The 21,654-nt window shown below is 39.4% G+C and overlaps 1 protein-coding gene across 1 annotated transcript; it reads right to left on the minus strand.

Moving 5' to 3' along the window:
- Positions 1–2,118: 2,118 nt before the first annotated feature.
- On the minus strand, positions 2,119–21,189 carry FBXO3 (F-box protein 3; the record flags this gene model as incomplete). The annotated part of the gene is made up of 11 exons (XM_079537625.1): positions 20,930–21,189; positions 17,210–17,299; positions 14,787–14,950; positions 13,403–13,517; positions 9,269–9,473; positions 7,957–8,002; positions 5,617–5,701; positions 4,624–4,746; positions 4,065–4,180; positions 3,482–3,672; positions 2,119–2,244 (listed from the first exon to the last, which is right to left on the minus strand). Exons 1-11 carry the CDS (start codon positions 21,034–21,036, stop codon positions 2,119–2,121), a joined length of 1,368 nt encoding a protein of 455 aa, XP_079393751.1. The 5' UTR covers positions 21,037–21,189.
- Positions 21,190–21,654: the final 465 nt, after the last annotated feature.

Below are 21,654 nucleotides of genomic sequence, written 5' to 3' on the forward strand. Positions count from 1 at the left end.
CAGCTGCTTTGCTTTTCATAACAACTTGGCAGAAGTTTCAGGTTCGGGTGAGATGTGCAAGACTACTTGACATATACCCTGTTTTGACTGTGCATGACCAAGAGCTACAATGCTTCCAGCAACACGGCATCTGCTAAGTCCAGGCAACACGTCGCTGTGCTGAAATAGCTGCCTGAAGCCATTTTATATAACCACTTAGAAACACAGCTGGTACAATAACAGCAACAAGCTGTTCTCCCACCTCATTAGATCTGTACTTCATACCTGCAGTTACAAGAGCCCTGAGACTGCCAGCTGCAATGGGATCATGGGCTGCAAGTGCTCAGAAGCCAGCAGGATTGTGCTGCTCTCTATCCGGCCTTACACAACAGTAAGCAAAAATTACACTTCCTTTGTAACAACTGAAAGGAAAAGGAACCCTCCCATAACATCTGTTGGAAGTATTTCTACAGAACCTAATGACTTTTGGTTGATACTATGTTACTAGAACCCACAGATCCTATTTCTGACTATGGCATGGCCCTGACCATGACAGTTAACAGTTGCTAAAACACCTATCAGACAGATTGCACTGGAATAAGCTCTAGTTCTGCTAAATATTGGTTTCCCAACCTTTATTCACTGATCCTTTTAACTGACGATGAACCTCCTGTTAAGAAACAACATTAAGCCACGATAATTTTCTTCTAACAGTTAATACTGAAGGAGCTCCCAAGAGAAAACATGTTTTACCTAGTCTAGTAATTCACACTGATGTTCAGACTTCAGTACTGGAGAGGCAACATTTTTTTTTTTCTTTCCTTTTTTTCTCCTCTGGATGTTTTACCTGAAGAACTATTGCAGGGGTCACATTCAGTATTCATTTGTCTCCCACTGTGGAAGATCTATCCAAATGCTGTGTGGCACAAGAGAAAGATGAGCTCATTGAGAACCCAGTGACTATGACAATGACTTCTAGGAAGCAAACAAACAAACATTCAGACTTTCTGTAACAGCTGTAGCTATTCAGCAATTGAAAGATTTAGTTGTAACAACAATATAGTGGTATTACTCATCAGAGTTACTAGTTCTGGATGTAAAAAAAAAAAAAAATAAATGAACGGACTACAGCAAAACTAGTTAGCAGTTTTGTTCAAGTCTTCTCAGAAGCATTCCCATATAGCACATCAGGGCAAAGAAGGCAGTTAATTTGTTTATTAATGACAGTGAAAACAAAATAAAAGTGATAAAGCAAACAGATACTTATTTAAATATAAAGATTCTAGTCATCTGGTGTTCTGTCAGGCTCTTTTTCTTTTTTTTATTTTTGATGGGGGGATTCAGGAGGCATAGTTGCAAAAATCCACAGAGGATTTAGGGAAACATGATACTTTGACAGAAATTGTCAACTAGGGCAAAGTCTGAACAGCAAACATCATATAATGAAAAACTCAAACCATATTTACAAATTCATACTTCGTAGTCATTGAGAAATTTCTTTACCAAGTGGCAGATGATGTGTGTGCACTACATTCTGAAAAGGCATTATTCAATCAGAGTCACTTAGCATAAAATTAAGCAGAAAGACAGATTGTCTAGAAATAAGGCCAGTTCCACTCCAAATTTATCTGACAATCAGAATTTTCTGGTGGTTCTACATTAATAAAAAGAGCGTAAGAGCACCTGATCTAACCCAAACAGCATATATCAACCAACCTGCAAACACCATTCCTAGCAGAAATTACCAACAGTAGAAACTCACGTGGACAATATACACCTCTTTTGCCTCCTTGTCTATTGCTAATTTCAAATGCTTGTATAAAAACAAATCCCCACACAATGGTTTAAAATCGAAACATATGATTATCTCAGACTATCACGCTGTTTTGCACCCGGGAAAAAAAGTGAACAAAACCCAAACACCTTTCTCTTTCTCTACTTCCCTCCTTCCCCTGCACTTCCAAACCAGGAAACAAAAAAGAAAGAAGTTATATTCTGATGAATATTAGAGCTGGCACCAACATTCATGCTAGTTGCCCTGATGGGCAACAGAAAGTTCATTTACAATAGTCAGAAATATTTTTATGCACTAGCCCCAAAGAGTTCAGCTTCTGAAAACAGTTTTGGAAAAAAGTCCTATCAGGTATGATGTGGGCAGCGTCCAGAAGGTGCAGGAATGTCCATCACTCTACGGCGGTCCTCATATTCATCAGTGTCTGTGGAATCCTCGTCTTCATCCACTGCATACTTGTTATTATTTGTTTCCTAATACAAGGCACATTTATATTTAATTAAAATCTTGTAATTCAGCAACTCAGAAGAAAGCACAAATGTTTCTCCAGAAAAATTAGAAATCTATATTATCACATCAATTAACTGAGGTAGATACAGTGCCCATGTCTTAAAAAACCCAGTTCCTTAAAATTATAAAGCTTACTTTACACTAGACATCATTTTGCCAAACTACTTGATCTTCAGCTCAATAAATTTCCATTAGCCTTAATTATTCCATACGTACAGCTACACAGAATCAATCTGGAACCTTAGTTGTACCAGTTTCCTTGGTGGCTCATATTTTGATACAAGCAGTTTAAAAGCAAAGGGTCATTACTAGCTTTAAAATTAGTAGTAGAGCAAAAGAGATGAAACCAAATGACTTTTACAGTCAGATACATTGTAACCTCTTCCACTCATAAAGGTAATCTAGAAATACTTTCCACTATAAGTACGACCTCTGCTGGCAATTTCTATTATAGCCACTGGTAACACAATTTTTCAAATAAACTTGGTTCTGTTTTTCCAAGGCAAAAGTAGAAGGAACACTCAGCGCCTGGCACAAGGATTTTAAGTTCTATCTGAACTAATCACTAGAAAAGAGCTATGCAAGTCATACAATTAATAAAGCCATCACATCTAAATGTTCCAAAGCAATCAGAAAAATTGAAGTTAACTCGCAATCTCCAAACCACAACGATAATTAATAGAAAGCTAAATATCTTTCTGATTTGCCAACTCGTTAAGAGAGTTAGTCAAATGCACTTCAAGTGAAAACTGAATATCAGGAGGATCATTTTAAAAACTTTAAACTGGTAGCACTACACATCAAAGCAACAAGGATACATGGCTTTACCAGTATACAAACTGACTACTACAGTTTTCAGACCGATTTAGGCTTAAATGTGTTATCAGTCTGAATAGCATTCAGTGAATTTTGCAACATAAGTGTTTTCTTATCAATAAACATTCCAGAAGCTTAAAAAAGTTTGCATAGTGGGACGTGTCCATAGTGTCCAAGTATCAGACTGAGTGATACTTCCAGATTTTATGTTTTAAGTGAAATGGATCTCAAAGAGAGCTGATTTTCAGGGGAAGTATTAAAACTGAAAAAAGTCATCATTGAAGTTTAGACACATAGTTATGCTGTACTATTAAGATGAACACTCAATGAGAACAGGAGGTGAGAAAGAAAATCCAAGATAAGCACAGCTGCATTTTTGCTTACCATTCGTGCTGTAGACACCTTGAATGTTGGACACACCATATGAAATCTGGGAATCGTAACATTAAAGAATTTTTCCTTGTAGTAGAGGCAGTGGAAGGTGTAATACCCCTCCATATATCCAGACGTTGTGGAGAAAGTAGTACAGCTCGTATATTCATAGACTCTCCCTGGGCTGATTATTGGAAACTCCCCTGTTGACAAGATGTTAGATCACAGTAAGTAAGATCTGATGTATAAGTGCATTTTAGCACTTTGCTGGAGCAGCAGCACTCTGTAACATTCAGGAAGATCACTTCAGATTCTAGTAGAGGCAGAAATTATACTCTAACTATTAGCATTAAAAAGAACTGTTTGAAGAAAGATTGACTATCAAGATGTTAAAACTATGCTTGCAAAACAACTTTAAAAGATGAAACAGGTGGATGTGTATTTCTTCCTTTCAAGCAATGAAATCATGTTGATACAAACCACATAACTACTACCATGTCATCATAAAGAATGGCTGATATGCACGTCATGAAGCTAACACTATTAAACACCAAAACATTCACCATTAGGTTTATAAAAGTAATCTTTTGCTTACCAACTACTCCAGGACCTTGAACTTCTTCTACATCACCTTTGGCATTTGTTATTCTCCAGTATCGACTGTCCAGCTGACAAGCCTTCTCAGGAAGGGCATCTTTGGACATTTCGATTCTAGAAGCCAAACAGCACATTTAATGATTATGTAACTTCTGTCATACATTTTAAGACTTGGGCAATCTTGGGGTATTTCTCAAAGCAGACTGGGAAAAAACCCCAACAACTTACAGTAAGGTATACTGAATCAGTTGCCAGTATCCACCTGTATGTCCCTGCTCACTATCATTATTGCTCCCTTTTTGAGTTACTTGTAACTTTTTTACTTCACACATCACTGTATTTTACTAATTACCAACTTGACAGATGCCTTATGTACTTGACCAGGTAACGTTTAAATGGTTGTTTTTTAATTAAATAGTGCATGCTGTGCACATTCAGACACATTCAATTAATTTCAGTAACTTCACAAATTTATACAGAGTATTACAAAATTGTTGATGTGAACTCCGCAACGGTCTTCCCTGTGGTGCTTTATGTTGTTCAGTTATAATTCTTACCTGATTCTGTAAGTGAAGAAATAATGCGGTGGATGTACAGAACTGAGTTCAGGTAGAAAAGATGTGGATACAGAAACAGTAATATCTCCTGTGGTAGCAACACATTCTTTATCATGCACATACCTACAATAAAGAAAACGTTAAATCTGCAAATAGCTGTGCACGTTCAGTGCAGAAAACTAAACATGTGAAGTGATTAGTCACTACTAAGAACACTGCAGTGCTAGATTTGAAAGTAATTCTGAGTTTTTCATCTGCTAGTTAAGTTAATGATGTACAGTGTCTTCATTACACACACTTCCCAAACTCATACAGCTACATACCTCTTTCTAACTGCATTAATGCTTACACTAAGCTAAGTATATAATTTCATCTGAAATCAATGAAGACACTTGTTATTAAGGATGTGCTCTTATGTTATTTACTTATATATTTATATATATTGAACTTATGGAAGTCTATGTTTATTATTCGCCTTTCTACCACAAGTAAATTGATTTTCAGATCAAGCACTTGGGTTCTGTAGAACCCCAGTTTGATAAAGCTAAGGCTCTTACTTAAACTTAGAAAAAATTGTAAGTACATGACTATTAAGCAGCAGAACAAGTCCTGTTCATTTACTTATTTAGTGCAGTGTTACTTTAAGAGATCAGTTCACTGGAACAATTGCTGTCTTAATAACTCAAAACTGCCCTGCAGCTGTAGCACACGCATTGTAAACACTAAGTAATATGGTGCTGTTAACTAAGCTCCAGAACAACTTCTTTTCAAAATCCCAGTCCTGTTTATATAAATTACAAACTCAAGTTTCTGGTAGAAAAAAAATGTATTTAAGCATTCTCTTTCAAAGCTGTATCTGCAATATTTCATGCACTCCTTCCTCCCCCACTATTAGCTTTTATATCGGATACCCGTAACTACTTAGAAAGAGGTCTACGTTCTAAAAGAAACATCAACATACTGCAGTGAGGCTTTAAGTCTCAGTCACATTACCTGAAGATCTGGTCTCTGATGATAGGGTAACCACCAGTTACCACTTTGTTGACATAGGATGTAAACCATTCCAAGTAAGATGTTCCTAGATATCAAAGAGAAGTGTTTGTAAGGATAGGCAAGTTTACCACTAAGAACATTTCCGTAAACAGTGTAAGGCAAAAGCTTAATTTTTAATATTTCACAATAAATTCTCAGACTTTCTTAGATGAGTTAGCCAATATTCCAGTCCTTTCAACCAATTAGGCTCATTTGGAGCAACCAACCTAGAACTAAGAGTACATACTCCAGAAATGCCACAGCAATTGAAGAAAATCTTAGCTAAGTGTTTTGCAATATCATCAGTTTTCAAATGCCGGTGTCTCTCATCATGTTGTCCTTATTGTGACTTCTCCTATAATTTGAAAGAACACTAATTTAGTGGTGCATCCTACTTGTATAGCTCTTTCCAGCTAGTCCACCTACAAGAGGCACGTAAGGCTGCTGGTGGATTTATGAACATAGCTTTGATAGGCAAGTTTCCAAACTGATTCTAAGAAATCTGTTAAAAAGTTGCAGAATTTCCCTTTCTTTAAAACGGGGATGAGGCATAGATATACTCAGCACTCCTATCACAAGCCCATAAGAGCACTCAAAACAAGTTGGGATTTTCCTTAACATACAGCCATTGCTTGAGAAAAGGTTTTCATACATCTACAGCCATTATTAAGGAACAGCTTGATTTCTAAGTGGGCAGTCAAGCTGGCAAATTTAACTTCTAAAGAAACGAGTTTCATACAAAAGATACTGGCTTTAATTATAGCCATAAATTTTCTAAGCATTGTGATAAAGAGTTCAGCAGAAAAGTACACAGAGTTCTTCAATTATTTGTCAATTTTACTTACACAAAGCCATATTTAAAGTAACTGAAATACTAAGAAGTTGTTATCCAAATCTTCACTGAGCTGTTATCGACTACTGATCTCTCCTCTTAGATTACACACACTTACCACTTCTTTTTAGTGAGAGCTACATGTACTGTCCTTTGAACTTATGGAATCTACGTTTATTATTCTCCTTTCTACCACTAATCCACAAAATGCAAACTGTTTATAAAGTAACTCTGAACAGAGAAAATAGACCAATTTACTCTGCAATGTTCAAGAAAATCTAGATGAATGCTGTATAAGCTTCCCCTCCACCCTGCAATATGCCAAGATGAATCCTTTCAGGCAAGTGCAATCAGTACATTTAAATGATGTCAGATCACCTCATCATTGACTCAACTCCATAAAAGCAGCAAGCTCAAGAAACAATACAAATGCACTGTGGAACAGCTTTAAAGTATTAAATCATCCCCATGTGGAGAAAAGCAAGTAACCAAACTATTACTCTTGAGCTTTTGGTGCATTTTTCCTCTATAATTCTAGGGCTCACAGTGCATTTTACTGAATGATTTTTGTAAAACAGATTTCAGATTGTTTCTGTCATACTGAAATTAGTTCATACTATTATCAGTACATAGAAAGGACTCCTATAATTAGAGTGGTATAGAATTTAACCACCTTCAACCCAAACCAGCAATGGCGTAAAATGATTTCTCCCTATTAATATTCATGCATATACCCTAAGAAACACACGAGGCTAAACTTTAAGATTAATATTGGAACTACTCAAAACACACCTGCTTTCCCATTGAGTGAAATTAATTTATACATAGCCACAATAACCAGACTCCAATGAATTAAAAAAAAAAAAACAAAAAAAAAACAAAACACCAAACCATGAGAACAGCATTTCAGTCAATGCACATGTCAGACAGATGATCACAATAGAGTACCACATAACCAAATGACAGTTTTCACCTTTCTTTCCTTTTCTTTTCAACAAAGGAAATCGACAGAATCAAAATTCAGAAAGTCTTTTCTCTGCAGCCACAGTTCTAGTAAATTAGATTTCACGACAGGACATAAAATATTATGAATTTTTAACACTGTTGTAAGAATATTGGGGAAAAAAAAACACTTTGTGTCCACTTGGATGTTATATTTACTAACCACTTACATTACACCCATGGTGGCTAATTTACAGCCTTTGCTCATCTTGTTAGACAGGTTAATACACTGTAAAATTGGTATACAAGGCACCAGGAAGGACAAACTTTAATAGGAAAATCATTTCAAGTAACCACTGACGCTTTAAAGCAGGTTAGTCTTAAAAGTACCAGATGAGATTTACAACACTTGCTTTGTTCAAGTCAACTGCTCTGCACAGTTTGATTTCATCTGACAAAAACTGACATCTATTTCCTGAACAGTGCAATTAAAACATTTTGAAGAATATTTTATTCTGAAGTATTACCTGTAATGAACATATCAATAGCAGATGGATTGCGAGCCATTTGGTCCTGAAACAGAAAGGAGGTTATAGATGTATTAGAAGGAAAGCATTAGACTTCCAAGTTTAACATTTAAGATCTGAAATGTAACACAGAGAACTCCTTCCTATATCCATAGATATCCACTAGACCCATAATCTTGCTTCTTAATTCATCATCCTATCCCAGTCATATTTTCAAATATGTAATAAAAAACACACATGCCTGTCCCTGAGAATGCTCAGCTGATAATTACGTGTATAGTTTTGATATTCCACTAAGGCTCTTCTGATTCAAGGCATCACTGAAGAGAGCGAACAAAAGCACAGTGAAGTTGACGTTGGAAGAGATCTCTGGAGATTATCACCCCAATTCCCTTGTGCTAGGGAATAGAGCTAGAGCAGGTTACCCAGAATCATGTCCATTTGGGTTCTGACTGTCTCCAAGAACAAAGACTACAAAACCTCTGAGTAATCTGCTCCAGTGCTCAACTACACTCACAGTTAAGAGTTTTTTTGCCTACGTTCAGATCAGGTTTCCTGTGTTCTGATTTGTGCCCATTGCCTCTTCTCTGTCATTGGTTTCCCTGGGAAGCTCTGACTTCTTTATGGCCTTCCAGTATTTCTAAACACTGATAAAAACTTCAGAGCCTTCTTTTCTCCAGACTAAACAATCTCAGCTCCTTTACTATCATTCTCCTACCTGATAAAAGCAGGGCTATTCATAGATGACCCCAAACATAAGCATGTAAGTAATGTTTCAGGTTCCAATTCAAAAGGTTTGAATACTTAATATAACACAAATGGGGATCTTAACATCCTTCAAGTAATGCATTTCAAAGCATTCCCTACAGATCTCATTGCTACATGCTCTGAAAACATACAGCCAGGAATTCCACAGCAGAAAGATTTTTTTTTTTCCCACTCATCCTACTGTTGTGGTGGGGGTGACTAAAGAGGGGGACACGTGAAGTATTTTTAGGTATAACATTTTTAAGCTTCAATAGCAACGATGACACCTATCTTAAAATTTTACAGCTATAAGAATTAGAAAAAAAAACTCAAATAATCTAAGTCTATAAAGGATTTCTTTATGACCAATTTGTTCTCTCATTGGAAAGTAAGTCTTCCTTAAAACCCAGAGGGTTTATTGTAGCAAGTCTACATTTATCACATCTGAGAAAGGAGATTCTTATTTTCCATAGCAGAAAAGCTAAACAAACAGCTACCATCAACCGTTACAGATCTACCAACTGTTACAGATCTATATTCACAAGTATAACCATATCCTTCTTACTGGACACTGATAGAAGATCTCGTATTTATTCCGTCCTTCCACGCTCTCCAGGGCCATGTACTGACTCAGGCCAGTGTGAATGCAGAAGGTCAGGGGGAGGCATTGTTTCAGACCTAGTCTCTGTTGAAAGCCTCCAGCGGCCGTGTCAATATCCAGCAAGTCTTCGGAGCGGTAGTGGTTCGACAGTGCCATACTTCCCATCAACCTTAAGAGACAAAATCAGATATAGAAGCAGAATAAACAGAAGATCTCACTCAAAATGTAAAGAAAGCTTTCAATCTAACAATGCTATATTAGAGCTATATTAAATCCAACAATAACAGTCAGAAGCAGAGACAAGTCTTAGTTCTCAGTAAAACTTAGAGGGAGGCTTGGTTGCTTTCACACTTTCTTGTACATTTTGTGTCCCTTAGAGAATCATTTAAACTGCTCAAGATTCCCATTTTGTCTGCAATTACTTCAAATAAGCTGTAGGCTACCTATTCACAGCTGGCACAATTTCCTATTAGCTTAATATAATAATAGCTGAAGATATCTCACATTTTCTGCAAGCTAATTCCAATACTATCAAACATCTGTGATTTTTCAATTAGAATAACAAGCTGCTATAGTAACAGACATTGATCAAAACTATGAGCTGGGTGTTCTACGCTTTGGAGAAAAGGTTGATAAGTAAAGAAGGAAAACAACTATGGAGTCACAGAGACTAAAATCTCTGTATAAAAACTAAGGCAGACAGACACAAAGTCACACAAGGAAAGAATGAGAAAGCATCGCATGACAAGACCATTGTGCATACAGTTTTTCCTGTAGTTTTTTGTAAGCACACTACAAAAGATGGGATTCTGTTGTTTTTTTTCTGACAATATGAATATGACTTTGAAGCCCACAAAAGGAGTCTCCTGAGATAGAAAATGAATACAGACAGTTGAGGAAAAAAGAAGATGCTTTCAGATTAGTACAAATAACAGATTTAAAATGAGGGTGAGCATCAGAATCTAAAGGTAACATTGATATGAATGAAAGCTATGGTGAAAATAAGAGAAAAGCAGCATACATTCAATCTCATAGATGTGCAGATAATGGCGAAATGATAAAAAGGGATAAAGAGATTAAATTACCTACAAGAGCACACACTTCAGCAGTGTGCCTAGCAAGAAGAGACAACTACAGTTATCAAAGCCAAAGAAAAATACACTGCAGATGAGTTTTTGTGTATGACAGGAAAGAGTTGGTAGGCTTCAGGCTTAGCCTGGGTGTTAGCGAGGTCACATGCTTCAGAGAAAACTTTGCAGGGTAAAAATCAAAAGTGAACGATTTTAAATAGGACTTAAAATAAGTGGACAGGAGTTCTGTACGAACACTTCAGTTTTGGTCCTTCTGACTAACATTTTGGCTTCTGTATTTGAGAAGTCACATTATCTAGATTTTATTTTTATTATTTTAAAAATTCAGGCTCTCTAGAGGAAATATCCAAGCAAGTCAACATTGAAATTTCTAATAACATCTCAAGAAATACATATGTTAAGCATGAACCAAGTATTTTAAAACTCAGCAAAATACAAGAATTCAATACATTATTTCAAACAGGCTAACAGCAAGAGATTAATGAAAGCAGCGGTTAGAGTAACAAATGCATTGCATATAAACATGTCTTTATGTAACTGACGTGGGACTCAGGGACATTTGGAAGGACAGCATCAAAAAAACATGAGATACTCCTTTTATGAAACAGCAGGACACATCAAAAGTTTACACATCAATGTACTATACATCATCAATTTGGAAAAAGGCCTGAAGTAATAGAGTTACAGTTACTGCATTTGTAAGAATGACAGATTTGCAACAACAGCTTTCTCATATTGTTTTATTTTTTTTCCGTTTGGCAGAACGTGGCTGACATTCTCCCAAAGCTCTGAAACAGGAGATATTTTGCCCAAAGTTGATTAGTGCAAGGAGTTGATCAAAATAACGAGAAAGCACTTAAATTCTAACGCAGTGTCAATGATCACACAGGAATCACAAGGCAATTTGCACAAGAAAACTCCTAGAACAGGGAACAAACAAAACAACCAGCATCCACTCCAAAATCCACACTGCACATTTCACTTCTTTTTAGAGGTAGCTGTTACCTAATCACTAGAACTCCAAGGTCTATCTATCAGATCAAACTAGACCGGGCCACTGTTAACAACTGAGTATTCTTGATACAGCCGTTAAGAAAATATTCCTAAGACTAAGACTGATTAGTCCTCCAATAGTCTTTCAATAACGTCATTTAATAGGTTAATGTGGACTGAACTAGAAACTGTCAAGATCACAGCACTAGAAGATAAGCTTCTAAAAGCTTTGACTTTATAAACAACATTATTTTTCTCCTGTTCCCCAAAGAACCACAACCTTCTCTTCTTCATCCAAGTAAACAAACTTGTAATCTACACCTCCCCACCCATACTCCCTTCTAATTTGCCTTTCACTAATGTTCTCAGACGCAAACTTTTGCACACACTAAGCTTTTGCTGGCATTATGAAAGCAGTGACTCAAGGCACAAGCTGCCACACGTCTGTATGATCTAAGTTGCTCCTACCTTGGGCAACGGGTTCCATTCCTCTCATCTTTCCATATGTAGTGTCTTTAAAATCCGGACAAAGACTCCCACAGCACTTACCAGTGACTGGCACCCACATCTAGACCCAGTGTCCTCCATTTTTGGTCTAGCACACCAATCCCACAAACTCATCAACTTCCACCCCCTACACCTGATCTTGCTGATATTCATGGCCCACTATGGAGCATGAATTGTGGGGTCAGCGAGCAAGCCTGCCCCAAAGTAACACTATATCTTCTACTTGCAGTATGACACCATTTCTTATTCCAAGGTCCCAGTGGCAGAAATAATTGGTCCACCAATGGGGTTTGTCAAGAAATGTTTAGGCCTGTTCCCTCCCTTTGAGGGCACAGACATAGATCACAGCCCACTGGCAGTTACCTGAACATGCCAAAATGCATGTGTCCCTTGCTGCCCCTCCACAAGCACACTGCTCATCAAGGCAGGGTATAGTGGAAGTAAAAGAGCAGTAGGAAGAGGAGAACACACACAAGCTGCAGAGCTTTATTCTGATCACTTCAAAATGATCAAACATAGCAAGCATGGTGAGCCACATTTTGCATTCATAAGAATTTTTAGTCATCCATTGACCAACAGTAATGCATTTGCAGTTACTACCACTTTTTACTCTATCAGGTAACAGATGGATGCACTTTCAAAATGGAAAGAGCTATCTCATTTAAAATCTGCAGAACTAGGTAGGACACTACCTCTCCTCTGAAAAAAAAAAAAAAAAGCACCAAGTATTTCCTAGAGAAGGAAACAAAACTAGAAATCATCCTTATGCTGGCATAAAACCATTTCCCATATATCTACTGCACTTACAACACCCGAATTAGACAAAGCTGTGTCTGCTTTATCAGTGAAGGCTTTGGCAGGGCAACATGAAAGCATTGCTCAGTAGAGACACAGCAGTGATTTGCCTGCTTTTTATCTTTTGCTAACACTTGTGTTTGCGCATCAAGTGCTGACCTGTGAAATCTTTTCATAATTGGAAGATACAAATCCATGTGCACTCACCTGCATGCTAACCTTGATGTCAAAGGAGTTTTTAATTGCTGATATAGCATCACAAAATCTTCTAGTCGGAAAATTTAATTTGCAAAACTGACACTTAGATTCTAGTGAGAATGACTACCTGGTTTGGAAGTTATTCCTTCACCATTTTTAAAGAACAAAAGTTTCCAAATCACGAAGACTGCAGTCTGAGTCTAGTTACATAGATTACATAACACAGAGCAAAACTTTGGGAAAGCAGCATGCAGTGCTATGTTAACATTCTGAAGTTTCAGTTGTTACAAAAAAAAAATAAAGGCACTCAAGAACAATTAGAGCAAGTAGAAATCTACACTACATTTTCAGTTACTTCTGAGATTAGAACATAACCAACTTTATAATCAGTGTCAGTACAAGTGGTCCCTCAGTTACAATACATTCAATGTTTCATCTGTCCTGGTGAGCAGACATTTGAACTTTATAAGAATACAGACGATTAACAACTTGGTAAGTAGTTGCTGTAGCTTACCCAGGAACAACCAGCTTCTGTCCATTATGAATACGGAATGAACATCGATAGTCATCAGGGAGTTTGCAGCCAATCTGTGCTTCCACAGCATCTAGATCCTCTTCCTGCACACTCTCTGTGTACAAAAAGAAACACAGTATTACGAGGCAGTGATAGAGGGGGAATAAACGAGTACTGCTCCCAACTCTGTTATGTGAAATTTATGTGTCATAACTCTGTTATGTGAAATTTTCATTTCACATAATTTCATCAGAGCAGCATGGCTAGCACAAAGAGAAATTAACCACATTCTAGACATAACAGCATGTTTTCAATTGCAAAGAGAATTGAATGTAGCTCCAGCATTATATCTTCTTTTATGTTATTACAAAAGAAAATACAGGAATATAGATTTCAAAGTACTTTGAAACTTGTAATCCAGAGAAAGTGAACTGACAGACATACAAGCAAGGAAAATTAGGGACGCAGTTGTGTAAAAGCATGGTTCCAAGCAAGTAGCCAGAATCACTGAAAATCAAGTATTTTAAATATAAAGTATGAAATTTGTAAGTGCCTTGATCAAATAAACAACATTTAGTAACCACTGTATGCCAGGAGGCATAGAACTAATGCTACGTACATTTGGAAAGAGGCTGATTACATTAACTGATTACTTAACACAGCACCAACCTTCATCCAATGTAATCTCAACAGGCATGCTCTACACATAAAGTATTTATGAAGTGAAAATAACCTCTCCCCCACAATATTGTTCTTAGCTGACAGTCAGGAAATATCATTTGAAGGGTTGCTTCTCTCAGTTTCCAATCCAACCATTAACAAAAAAAAAAAAAAACAACCCTTGGCTACAGACACCTTTCATGTTGTATCTGGAGCATCAAACGTGAAATTGGGGAATTTTTATATTCGATTATCACCAGAAGGGCGTAGGGAATAACTATTCTTATACCCCCACACACACTCCAGAGGGGAATTTGTATGCTCAGTTACAGCAAGGCAGCAGTCAAAAGTTCAGTGAAACGAAGTGTGTACTATGGTACCATAAAGGTCTAAGTCTTGCAAGTCTCCTGCTAAAACTTCCTATCACTATTCAAAAGAAATTGAACAATTCCATTCATTTTTTGTAGACAAAAGAAGCTTCTGAAAGTAAAACAATGGTAAGATTTTTCACTTCAAGACTGCCTATGGATTACTAGCAACTTGGCAAGGACTATACATGTGGTCTGATACACTTATTTACTGGAAGGGAGAGCACATCTCTTTCACTGCCAGGGCTCCTGGAACTGATGCACAAGTCTAAGATGAAAGCAGTATAAAACTAAATAATAAAAGCAATAATAAAAGTAGCATCCATCTACTAAAGCAAGCAGGTATCACGCTGTACCTTTCAAAGAACCAATCATCCGAGGACACCGCTGTCCCAGGTATTTCTCTAGGTCATCCCAGGCTTTTTTCAGCGTAGCATAATACTGGATGTATCTTCCTAGATCAGAGTAGGTACTGATGAAGATAGCTTTCCAGCTCTGATTTCGTCGACTTTTTTCCTCACTAAGTAGAGATGAAGAAAGAATTTTGAACGTCAGCTTAAATACTTTGACTTCTAAAACCAAGAAGCTAATTTTTGTCATCTGGCAGAAACCATACACATAATATTAAGCCCGGAACACATCTCAGTCACAGGAAGCTACACCAGTCTAGTTAATTTTGACATCGATTAAACAGCAACTTGGAACAGATTTAGGATACACGTTTGGTACTTAGTACCAGGGGAAAGTAGGGATACACAATTTCTTTAAAGGAAGAATACTGTCTAGAATTAAGTCTTAGAACTGTTAAATAGCTAAATCACTTTGCAGGCCTTTAAGAGTCTTATTTTTTTATCTACTGCAGTAGTCAAATAAAGGAGTCATGAACTCCTCTATTTACCTGATAAAAAGGATTAAAGAGCAAACCTGATAGTTACATAAGAATACTGTATGCTGATCCAGAAAGCCAATTTCTGAAAGAACTACTGCATATTCAATTCTGCTCACGGGCACAACAGCAGATTATTCAAATACTGGCTGCATAAAAATGCTGACTGACATCTGACAAAGGCTGCTTGCCTCCAAAAGTGTAGCAGCTCTTCCACTGTTGCGTAAGGATATATTCTAACTCCTGAGGTTCCAATAAGCATGCTGAATCTAAAAGTTTTAATACAGCCCCATACACCTGCATAATAATTTAGCAATTGAGATGCCTTCATATCAGCTTTAATATTTTTTTAGCTCCTGTAAGGACAGAAGAGCCTTATTTCTTGAGGAAGATTTCTTGAGGGAGGGGGGAGGAAAGGGAGAAGAAAAAGATTATATTTAATCTGGAAAATTAGAAAAACTAGCAATAAAATGGAGAGTAAAGAGGAAAAACCTAGCATGACTCACGACTCAGCAGATGAGAGAAGTTTAAGCTCATATTCACCCACCAATGTCATTAGTAGAGATTTCCTTCAGTCTTGATTACTTACCCTTCCTGGGTGAAGGGAGACCATCATGTCAGAAAGTCACCCTACAGTCTGTTCTTAGCAGAGCCCTGACTCCCTCACCTTTCCCATGTAAGTTCATCATGCCCCTCTTCTCAAGCATCAGGCATTCAGTCTGAACTTCCCACTTGCTTCCTTCCCCTTAAGATTTTTACACAGAGAATCTCAATGCAAAACTTTTACAACCTGCATTATAGCTTCATAAGCTGTATATAATTAGAATATTTATCATATGTTTACACACATTGATGTCCTCCATCTGGGGAAGAATAACCCCACACACCAGTACGTGCTGGGGATCAAGAGGCTGGCAAGTGGCTTTGCCAAGAAAGGAGCCTTCATGGATACCAAGCTGACCAAGAGCCATCAATGTGCCCTTGCAGCAAAAAAGCCCAACAGAACCCCAGGTGCAACAGGAAAAACACTGGCCAAGAACACTGTTCCTTTCTAGACAGCCCACGTGAGGTTGTATCTGGAGCACTTTGTCCAGTTTGGGCTCCATAAAACAAGAGAGATATGGATGTACTAGACAAGGCCTCAAAGATGATTATGGGACTGGAGTATCTTTCACATAAGCAGAGTTTAAGAGAGCTGGAACTCTTCTGAATGGAGAAAGGAAGGCTCAGGGGCATCTACCCTAATGGGAAGGAGTAAAGATGGAGTCAGACTCCTCTCCACACTGCGAACTGACAGTAGGATAAGCAATCACCAAAAACTCAAACTGAACACAAAGAAATACACACTCTTTTAATGTGAGGGTGGTCAAACACAGGAACAGGTTGCTAAGAGTGGTGGTTACAGAGTTTCCATTTTCAGAAAACATTGAGATTTATTGGACAGGGTCCTGAGCAAGTTGTCATAGGTGACCCTTTTTGAGCAGGGAAGCTGGACTAGATGATCTCAAAAAGACCTCTTCCAACCTCAGCTACTCTGTGGTTCCAGTCACAGCAGTCACTGATGCAGCAATCGAGGTGTACCCCCACAATTACAGTACTCAGAATATTACCACAGAGTATTTGGTGTCTGAGAGTCAAGCTGCAGCTTCTCCGTCAGCTTTGGCATGAACAGGGTACTTCTATCTATCCATACAAACTTTAACCCTTTTACATTCATGAAACTGTCATAGAAAATGAACATTTTTTATACCTCTAAGCTTTCATCAAAGTGAAGTCAGCAAATGGTGAACACCAATCTAAGTGTTACAAGAAGTCATGTGCACAATAGCATACAAGACTTTTGTTGTTGTTGTTGTTGTTAGCAGAAAGAAGGCTTCAGACAACCACACTTACTCTGAAATAAGCCAGTATTTCTTGCAGTGTCTTTTCCACAATGGATCATGGCTTGATAGCTGATTTAATCTCCGACTCAAATAGCAGCAGCTATAAATACAAAATCATTACATTTGATTGCAGGAAAGCAGTGAACTAAACAGGGATAAATACTCACCAATAAACTGTAACTTGCTTTCCCATTAAATAAATAAGAAAGCTTGAAAGTTCATTAGCTACCCTTTTTAGAGCTGTTCTTATAATGGTTAACAGTTTCCATTACAGCTTTGAGAACTGTCAGTAATTTATTAATTTTGTAAAGCAGGTCAGCCTGTAGGTCTTTTCCATCACAAACATAATCTGAAAGATTCAGGTATGATTACAGTCCACCAGAAGCAAGTATTCCTGTAGTGCAGGCTACTTATTATGTTTGCTTCATTACCTGAATTGCCCATCTCTACCTTATCTTTTTTCCCCACCATTGTCACACTGTCGTATTGAAAGCTCGATCAGTAAGATACAGAACTGTAAAGTTTCAGTGCTAGGAAGTTATTTTCCATTTTACTTAAATAACTTGTGATGGGAAAAAAGAATAAAACAGGAAAAAATACAAAGGACGGTAGACTTGGAAGTAAGTAGTGCAAGCTCACTCTTATGAAGAGCATAGATAAGCTCTTGCCATTGCATTACAGGTAACATTGCTGCTTCAGGAAATTTAAAAAATCACATCTTGCATTTGGAAATATAGAATCATGGAGTCATAGAATTTTAAAGAAACAATTGTCTCATTTAATCTAACCCAAACACCTCACAATAAATCTTCGCCTTCCTCTTCTGTGTTTGAGCAGAATTGTCAGTTACGCTTTGAAGAAACTTGCAGGAAGAAACCACCAGTACAGATGTAGCATCACCACTCTGGTACCTTGTGCTAACATTCAGTGTGTATGCTTTAACAGCTGAGATTAACACCTAAATACTCAAAATGAAATTACTGAACTTCAACTTTTGGTCATTTTCATTGATTTCCTTCTCCGTGTAGCTCAGAAATAGGCAGTTTATAAGGACTAACCGTGCAAACGGACACAGTTACACACTGAAATAACAATGCCTCCAAATCCTGTCTTTGATAAGCTAAATCAGCTGCACTCTATCTCACACTGAGACCACAGAATTATTTGTGTTTATCTGCTCAATTCAATCTTCTTAATTTCTTTTTCCCCAGTGTCCACAATAAGCTGTTCAAAGCAGAACAGTATCAGTATTTCAACAAACTGAAGTGATTCTCCTGTATGCCCTGCAATTACCTTCAGCGTCAGAAATACATTCACTTCTATTAGGTAGTGAGTTCTACCAATGAGACACATCAAACTGACTGCTGTAGCCCTTGGATCTTTTTATTCATCACCTTTCATTGGCACAGTCTTGCACTTTTTTGTTCCTCAGAATTAGAGCTCACTGATCTGACTGGTCAGCTTGACCAAAACACCCCTTGTACCGCTGCTGTGTTACTTCACCAGTCTTTACAGCACTTGTAAGCTTTAACGGCTTTGCTTTTAAACAATAAACCACTTAACACCTATTAATGGCTTGCACATAGAATTTAATAGTAATCCCAGAAGCCCACTAGATACACAATGTTGATTCGTGGCTGCTCATGAATAACAAGACCTTGATATTCGGCAATAGGAGAACTTCATTTGCGACATTCTGGAAGTTTATTTGTAAATAAAAACATCCTGAAGTTAAATTCCTAGCCGAAATCTGTTCTTGGTGTTATTGGAATAGGCTGCCCAGGGAGGTGGTGGAGTCACCACCTCTGGAGCTTTCCAAGAACAGCACAGATCACTGAGGGACATGGTTTAATGGCAACCATGGGCTGACAGCAGGACTAGATTATCTCAGTGATCTTTCCAACCATAATTATCAACCAAGCTTATAATTGCTTGGAAGAAAGAAGTCACTGTGGTAACAGTGTAACATGTGGCTTCAAACACAGTCAAAGATTTAAAGCCATTCTCATTAATTACATAAGTGTTGGGATTTTCCATTATTTAAAGACTAACAGGCTGACCAACCTGTGGAATACAGGGGAAATGGGAATGTCTGTGATAGTGTATGCATACATGCCACTAAAACAAAGACAAGCAAGCCAGAGATGTCCTCAATTAACACCCCGAGTACCATGGGCGGAAAGCTGAGCAAAACTACCATTACTGACCTTACCAATGAGAAAGCTAACCACATTCGTCTCATTTCATCACAGAATCACACAGAATGGCCAGGGTTGGAAGGGACCTCAAGGATCATGAATCTCCAACCCCACTGCCACATGCAGGGCCACCAACCTCCCCATTTAATGCTAGACCAGGTTGCCCTGGGCCCCATCCAACCTGGCCTTGAACACCTCCAGGGACAGGGCATCCACAACCTCTCTGGGCAGTTCCAACACCTCACCACTCTGTAAAGAATTTCCCCCTGACATCCAACCTAAATCTCCCCTCCCTCAACTTAAAACCATTTCCCCTCATGCTGCAGTTATCAACCCTTTCATAGAGTTGATCAAATAAGAGCTCATCAAATATTTAGCAAAAATAGGCATTAAGCCTGCCTTCACTATATTGTCATCAACTACTAAGTCATCTCCACTGAATTTACCCAATTACTGCAGTGTTTTTTGCTCCCATTATACTTCATCTCATTTCTGCTGCCTAGTTAACATAAGTCTCCCAGATGCCTTCGGCTTTCCTCACTAATATTTACGAGAAAACAACTGATGACATCCTATTTGATTCACACGCATTCCTCTCTCTAATGCAACACCGATTTCAATCACTGCCGCTGCTTGCACTTCATTGAGAAGGTTTCAGCTAAAATCATACTCTCATCTCCGCAGTCTGACCTGCAGCTCTGACATCCAGCCCACACGGAGCAGCTCGCAGCTCTGGTTCACGTTCTGCTGATCGAGAGGTCCTCCTGTTTGACTGCATCTGGTTTCCCCCCAGCCCCAAACAACAGCCCATTCAATAGCCGCCCGTACTGCTGGCAACAGAACCGCCCTTTGTTTGCCCACACATATCAGAGTTTCAGAGAATTACTCATTCCATTAACTCAGCTATTGGTTCACCTCCACATGGTGATTTAAATACAAATAAAAACAACAGGTAATGGGGGTAAACGGTGAACGTTCCGTTTCGCTTAACCAAACGCCACCGCTGTTCTAAGAGCTCAGTGCTTCAGGACGCCTGCCCTCCCGAGAAGAAGCCAATCCTCTCCCTCGCACAGCGACATACGCTTTCGAGCGCCGTGCCCCGCTCGCTGCTTCTCCTCCCCGTCCGTCACATCCCCCACCAGCACTCTTTTCCTGACCCTGTTTGCTAGCACAACCAAAAGTTGTGCACCGGCGGCCACCGGCGGCCACCGGCAGCCCCGGCCGATGCAGGCGGCCCGCCCCGCTCCCCGCGGCTCCCAGCCGGCCACTTCTCTCTCCCCGACACGGCCGACACAGCGGCCGCCTTGCGCCCCTGCAGCACGGCCCGGGGGCGCCGAGGCCGCGGAAGGGAGCGGACCCCGCCGGCGCTCTGCCGAGCCGCGGCCCGGCGCTGCGTGGGGGAACGCCTCCCGCACCTCCCCCGCCTCCCGCCGAGGCCGGGCTCGGCCGGCCGGCCGTCCTTCCTTCCTTCCTTCCTTCCCCCCGGCAGCGCGGCCCGGAGGCTCCCGCGGCGCCCCGGGCCAGGCCTTCACCTCATCAGATCCCGGTAGTCGAGGAAGCTGAGGATGAGCAGCAGCGGGTCGGTGGGCAGCAGCTCCAGGCTGAGAGCCGGCGGCTCCATGTCCAGGGGCGCCGCCATCTTGAGAGACGTCCCACCGCCTCGCCGCCGGGGCCGCCCCTCGCGCCGCTCCGTTGTCGGCGGGGGCTGTTGGCAGCGCCCCCTGCCGTCCGTTCCGCCGCTTTGCGTCCCGCTGGTGGCTCTGCCGCCTGTCCTGGCGACGCCTCGCCGCTGCCCCGTACTCCAGAAGGGCGGGAATTTTAATATTGTTATTATTTATACATACTATTATTCTGGCTTCGCTGTGGTCCGTGTTAAAAGGGGCTTGGGGTCACTTCAGTGATTCTGTTTGGAATGCAGTCCGAACGCCTTTGAATGATACACAAGAAAGGGAGCAGTGAATTCCAACACGGGAATTTTGTGCCCACTGCATCCGTTATAGTGATATTCATAAACTCTGTTCTTAAGTGCGACCATTTTATATAGATTACAACACAGAATATCTTTTAATCGTTTAAAATCGTTTAATCTTCCTTGAAAATCTACGGTGAGCTGACCTTAACCTCTATACATTTGGCCAAGTTTGATAAACTTTGCTTCTTACCTCTGTATCCAAATGAGGGAAACGTCAGAAGACGATAAGAAACTACAGGATGTAGGTGGGTGTAAGGCATTACCCAACCTCTGTGTAGTTTATGA

Source organism: Tetrao urogallus (assembly GCF_951394365.1).
Source record: "Tetrao urogallus genome assembly, chromosome: 6".
Taxonomy (NCBI): Eukaryota; Metazoa; Chordata; class Aves; order Galliformes; family Phasianidae; genus Tetrao; species Tetrao urogallus.